Genomic DNA, 6,386 nt, shown 5'->3' on the forward strand with positions numbered 1-6,386 from the left:
AGCTCTGGCACAGCCAGGCTGGGGGATCCTGCCAGCTGCCACACGCAGCGCAGTGTGACACCGGGTGCACCCTGGGGTGCCCCTGGGCTGCGGGACAGGGCGCACCCCAGCACACCCCACTCTGCAGTGGGGTGGGCCCCACTCTACATCCTGGGGACCCTGCAGCTCCCGGCACACCCACTGGAGCCCAGAGCACCCCGAGAGCGCGGGCACGGAGTGACTCCCCGCAACGTGAGGAACCGAGCCCGCTGTGGGGAGGGGGCAGCACTGGGCACACCCCCGGGAGCGCAGCACCGAGCCCCCCCTCCGTGCGCACCCCGCGGGCGCTGCGCCAGCCGCGCAGAGCCGCACTAAGACCCTGCGCGCACCGCCGCGCACCGCCCCCTTCCCCGCGCCGCCCGCCCCCCTGCGCGGAGCGCTGCGCGGCCAGTGCGCGGCGGCGGCGGGGATGGGCGGCGCGGCGCTGGCGCTGCTGCTGCTGCTGCTGGCGGCGGGGCCGTGCGCGGCGCAGTACGAGGAGTACAGCGTGCGCGGGTTCCCCGCGGCCGCGCTGGAGCCGCTGCAGCGCGCCTACGCGCGGGCGCTGGCGCATTACGCGGGTGCGGAGTGGGCGGAGAGCGCCCGGGAGCTGGAGGCCAGTCTGCGCCTTCACCGCCTGCTCCGCGACAGCGAGGCGCATTGTCACCGCCGCTGCGCCGCGCCCGCGGAAGGGGACCCCGCAGAGGAGCCCCCCGCGGAGGAGGAGCCCGCGGCGTGGGAGTGGGAGCGGGAGCTGCAGCTCTTCGGGCAGCTGCTGCGCCGGGCCGGCTGCCTGCGCGCCTGCAAGCGCGACCTGCCCGTTTTCCAGCTGCGCTACCCCCCCGCGCAAACGCTGCGCGACTTCCAGCGCCGCCAGCCCTACCAGTACCTGCACTACGCGCTCTTCAAGGTGAGGGGCCCCGCGGGCGTGCAAATGCCGCGCAACGTGGCAGGGGGTGGGAGTGAGGGGCTTCATGGGCTGGCGGTAGCGGGTGTCCGGTACCAGCGTCCTGTCCTGCACTGCTCTGACCTGCAGCTCCTCTTCTACCCGCTACCCTGTGCCCCTCTGCTCAGCCCAGCCATCGGTCACACCCCCATTTGTGCCTCATCCTGTACCCCTCATTCTGCACCCCTCATCCTGCACATCTGACACCCTCCTGGCTCCTCCATCCTGCCCCTGCGCCATGGCACGTCAGCATCATCTGGGATGCATCAAGCAGGACGTGAGGGGTGCGCCCGGGATTGGGGGCACCTGTGGTTTTGTCCCCACTGCCACCCTTGCGTTGCCCTTGTCCCCCAAGGTCCTCCTGCCCAGGCAGAGGGGAGGGGGACACAGGGGATGCCCCAGCCGAGGGGCCCAATCTGGTGGGTCTGATGCCACTGTGATTGCTGTGGGACACGTGTCTGGATGCTCCATCAGGGAGAGACACTTTTGTGGGCTCACAGTGCAGACGTGGAGGGAGGTTTTGTAAGGGATCAACCTGGGTTGACTGCTTTGGCCAGAGCAGCTCTGGTGGGGGACACTTCCCTCCCCAGGCACCGGTGCTGGTCGGGGTCCCAAGCTGCGCCACTGGCCGGCTGCCGGTGAAGATGCTGCTTTAGTGCTTTAGCACTGCTGACCCGCTCACCTGGCAGGGGCGAGGGACAGCGTGACCTAGATCCTTAATGCCTTTTCCTCTCGCTCGCTCTGGCCAAAATCCATTTCGTGGATGGTTTGTTCATCCCCCCATAATCTCACTCCACTGATGTTGCAACCCGAGGACTCAGAAAGCACCAGGGGAGTGGGGGCAGCTGACAGTGCCTGAGAGAGTGGATGGTGGATCAAACCCACAGCACGTGGATCACTCCTAGCTGGATGTGGGGGTCCATGAGGGAATGAGCTTTCCCCGCCCCCACCACAGGCACAGAGGGGCACATTGGTGTGGCTGGATTTATGTGTTGTCCACGGTCCCGGATTCTGTCTGTCCGTCTCTGCCAGTGGATGATTGTGCAGTCCAGGTCCGGCTGGGTGCTGAGCTCTCCGGTTGCCCCCCGGCAGCCTGCTGCACCAGCTCTCCCTCCCTCCCCAGTCAAATAAGATCGAGAAAGCGGTGTCTGCTGCCCACACCTTCCTGCAGAAGAACCCCAACCATGAGATGACTTTGAGGTACCTGAACTATTACAGGACAATGCTGGATGTGGATGAATACCTGGTCGACCTGGAGGCTCAGCCCTACGAGGTGACGGGGGGACAGGGATGGGGCAGGAGAGGGGTTCCTGGGGCTCAGTGTATGCTTAGTCCTGCTGAACCCCAGGGGAGCAGCTCTCCCTTGCTCAGCACCGCTTGCCCACCTCCTGCCCAAAAAGAGCATCTCTGGGGTCCTGTGCAGGGGACGGAGCCACCTTGAGGGGAGCTGGGCAGGTTGGTGCAGCTGGTGGGCAGAGCCGGGCTGCGGCACCTGGCAGAGAGGTGAGCACTGCCCACTTGATCCCCGGCAGCCGATATTCGTGCGGTCGGTGAAGCTGTACAACAACGGGGATTTCCGGAGCAGCGCGGCCGACATGGAGCAGGCGCTGGCCGAGTACTACAAGGCGTACGAGGACTGCCTGGCCGGCTGCGAGGGCGCCTACGAGCTGCAGGAGTTCAAGGACTTCTACCCCGCCATCGCAGGTGACCGGGCGGGGGGCCGGGGGCAGGCAGGTGGGTGGGGGGGAGCTGGGGGTCACAGCGCCTCATGCCTCCCCCCAGACCACTTTGTGAGCGTGCTGCAGTGCAAGGTGGACTGCGAGACCGAGCTCACCCCCAACGTGGGCGGCTACTTTGTGGAGAAGTTTGTGGCCACCATGTACCACTACCTGCAGTTTGCCTACTACAAGCGTGAGTGCCAGCGGGAGTGGGGGGGCTCAAGGGGCACCCTGGGGTGCTGCGGATCCCTGGGTGTGGTGTTGCCCCCGTGTCACCCAGCGCTGCTCCCTGCAGTGAACGACGTGCGGGACGCGGTGCGCAGTGTCTCCAGCTACATGCTCTTCGACCCGGGCGATGCCGTGATGCAGCAGAACCTGGTCTATTACCGCTTCCACCGCGAGCGCTGGCGCCTGCAGGAGCAGGACTTCGAGCCTCGGCCGGTGAGGACCCCCCAGCACCCCATCCCACAGCTCTGCCGCTGGCAGAGGAACTGACATGCCCCCCGCTCCCTCCCTGTGCCCAGGAAGCCGCACGCTACCACAACCGGACAGCCGCCCAGAAGAAGATGCTGGAGTTCGCCAGGCAGTACCTGCAGGCTGACGATGAGGTAGGTGTCAGCCCTGGCATGGGGTGCAGCAGCTGCTTTGGGGATGCTGGCTGGTGCGTGTGGGTGCTGTGAGTACCCTGGGCCAGGGCCTTTCCTTGAGGAGGGGGATCTGAGCCCCGAACCAGCCCTGGAGAAGGGGCTGTGGCCGGGGCCGCTGAGCCCCGCTGCCTCCTCCCGCCCGTCCCGTGCTGCAGATGGAGGTGGACGGCAGCGAGGGGCTGGAGACGCAGGACCTGCCCTCCGACGGCGAGTTCGAGGGTGAAGGTGACTACGAGGAGGGCTTCTTCGCAGACTGGTGGCAGGAGCCCAAGACCAAAGGGGACAAAGCTGACCAAGGTTCCTGATGCTGTGCCGCAGGGTGGGGGCGTCCTGCCTGTGCCCCGGTGCCATCGAGCCCTCCTTGTTTGCAGAGACCCTGCAGTGAGCCAGGCGAAGGGGCGCCTGGCTCCAGCGGAACTGGACAGCGGTGGCTCTGCGATGCCATCCCAGGGACACCGGGCTTGGGGCTCCTGCCGGCCGTCATGCAGAACCTCAGACTCGCAGGGAAGGCTGGCTTTGCCATCTGGACTTCTGCTGCCCTGAGCACAGCCTGATTCCCTTCGGTGGAGCCCCGGCACCGCCAAACCTCCCCACCTACTCCGGACCTCGCCCTGGGCCGCCACTGTCCCCGGTGTCCCCAGGAGCCCTGGCTTGTGGCAGTGCCCTGCAACACTGGGGTTCTGTGAGTGGTGCATGAGGACCGACTTCATGTTGTTTTGAGGGGCTCAGGGGTGTCCCGCTCTGGGAGCAATTCACGGTGCTGCCGGAGCCAGGCGTGTGTGCTGGTTCTGCCACTGCTCAGGGCTCCCGGGGGCTCCTGCCCTGGTGCCTCCAGCCTCCCATCTGCCCTGCCAGCCCCCGGAGCCCAGGGTCCCTTTGGAGCCCACGGCTCGGTGCTATGACGGGTTTCCCGGTGTGCTGGCATCCCCGTGCCGCTGTGTGGCTGCAGCCCGGCGGGGCTGCGTCGCCCGTGCCCTGCATGTGCCTTCAATTGTCACCACACCAGCCCTCTGTAGCCTTAAGCTCCGTTAATTTAATACTTCCCGACTTGCACAGTCGCTTTTTTTGTTTTATATTTACTGGTGCTGAACTTTTTAAATAAAATCCAGACCAGTCTTTTCACAGCTGCCTCCACCTTGGGGTTCCCTGGGACCGGGGTGTGCTGGCACCGCGGGAGCTGGTGGGAGAGACAGGGATGGGTTGGGGGGCTGGATGCCCCATGAAGTAGGGGACACCCCATGGGGGACCTGGGGAGCTTTGGGGGCCATGAGAGCAGCCAGGCTCTTGTGGGGCTGGGGGGTCCCTGAGGGGGCCACAACCACAACTGGGACCCTGTGGAGATGTGTGACCCCCATTGTGCAGGTAAGGCTGGTGGGTGGTGTGGGGGGGCACTGGGGGGTGGGGTGGGGGCAGCTTGTCTCATCCCAATATGTGTGTTTGGGGTGTGATGTGCATCACCTGCTGGTTGTTTTTGGAGGGTGCATCATCTTGCTGCTGCTCTGGAGGGTGCAGCCTGCGTGCCCCGATACCAGTCCAGGGTGACAGGGTGGGACAACCCCCTGCCAGATGCATCAGGGCGTTTTGGAGCCCATTTTGGAGGCTGCCATCGCTGCTGACAATCCCTGAACATCCCATCATCGCTTCTCCCTCCCGCACCAGGTCCGATCCTGCTCCCTGTGGAAATTGGCTGAGAGGACTGAAACCGAGAGGCTGAATCACCGCATTGGCCTGGGGGAGAGAAGGGAAGGAGGGGGGTGGTGGGGAGGCTGCCAGCACCCCACCCTGCCCTGCCCTGGAGCTCCCGTTTGCCAGGGCTTTCCCAGCTCTGCGCTGGGGCCGAGCACTGGGATGGGGAACAGGGCTGAACCCCCAGACCCGCAGGCAGGGCTTGGGGCTCAGGGCAGAGCTAAGGGGAGGCAGCACTGTTGGTGGGAGCTGCCCATTGCTGCCCTGTGCAGGGCAGGGCTGTCCTGTCCCTTGGGAGGAGCGGGGTTTGTCACCGATGGGTCACAGCCACCCTTGGGAGGGGAACCCCAGCCCTTTGGGGTGCGGCCGGCGGCGTTAGTGCCTGGATCAGCGGGAAGCACTCAGCCCAGCGCGCTGGCGTCGCGGCCCCGGGGGGGCAAAGGCTTGTTTATCTTCCCAACAAGCCAGGCGAGGGTGGCACAGAGTGGCCTCCGCCCTGCTCTGACAGGTGCCCGGGCACCTGCGTCCCCTCGCAAGCCTCAAGCTCACGTTGGGGCACACGGCTCCTTGCTCCTGCTCCTCTACGAGCACTGGGTGAAGCCACTTGCATCCTCGGGCCGGGGTCTCTGGGGTCGCCTCAATGCTCCCATCGCAGCTGCTGGGCGCAGAGGTGCTGGGTCCGGTGCTCCCGGTAGCACCGGGCAGGAGCAGCAGCTCTGCCACCAGCAGGGTGACCCTTGCAGTGGCCAGCGCGGTGGGCATGGCCACTGTCCCCTGTGGTGTGCAGAGCAGGGAGGTGCAGGGGGGCAGAGGTGGGGTGCAGGGACACAGAGGTGGGATTCAGGGGGATGAGCCTGCAGGACTCCGTGGGTTAACACCAGGAAGGCAGCACTGTGCTTCCCTGACTCCCCGACCTTGACCAAGAAGGAACACAAATGAGGTTTTTGCCTATTATCTCAGCTGTGCCATGTGCCCCTTTCCTCCTCGTGCCGGGGGACTCTCGCTGTGCCCCGGATCCCCCGCTCTGCGCACAGCAATGAAATCCCATTTTCTCGCAGGGGTGTTTGAAGCTCTGTCTGTCGCCTCCCTCCAGAGCTGTGAATTCCCGACTGAGCGCCTGCAGCCAGACACGGCAGAGGACTGCGCGGGGGCTGATGATGGGAGGGTGCAGGATGTGTCTCCTCACCCCCATTCCCAAATCTGGGGAGCAGGAGGCCTGGGAATCCCCACCGTGGGCTGAGACGCGCCGTGGTGCTGGGCGCGGCTGAGCTGGGAGGCGGCAGCAGCACCCGGCTGGACCAGTCTGGCCAGGGACAGGGTGACACGGGCTGTCGGCAGCGTCAGCCACCCCAGCCCTTCCCCAGCGCCTCT

The 6,386-nt window shown here is 65.9% G+C and overlaps 1 protein-coding gene across 1 annotated transcript; it reads left to right on the forward strand.

Moving 5' to 3' along the window:
* The first annotated feature begins 407 nt into the window (after positions 1-407).
* P3H4 (prolyl 3-hydroxylase family member 4 (inactive)) lies at positions 408-4,451 on the forward strand. Its single transcript, XM_065039360.1, has 8 exons — positions 408-928; positions 2,088-2,237; positions 2,497-2,668; positions 2,747-2,875; positions 2,978-3,123; positions 3,207-3,290; positions 3,485-3,626; positions 3,701-4,451. Exons 1-8 carry the CDS (start codon positions 449-451, stop codon positions 3,712-3,714), a joined length of 1,317 nt encoding a protein of 438 aa, XP_064895432.1. The 5' UTR covers positions 408-448; the 3' UTR covers positions 3,715-4,451.
* The last annotated feature ends 1,935 nt before the right edge of the window (positions 4,452-6,386 follow it).

This window comes from Columba livia, chromosome 23, assembly GCF_036013475.1.
Source record: "Columba livia isolate bColLiv1 breed racing homer chromosome 23, bColLiv1.pat.W.v2, whole genome shotgun sequence".
Classification (NCBI taxonomy): Eukaryota; Metazoa; Chordata; class Aves; order Columbiformes; family Columbidae; genus Columba; species Columba livia.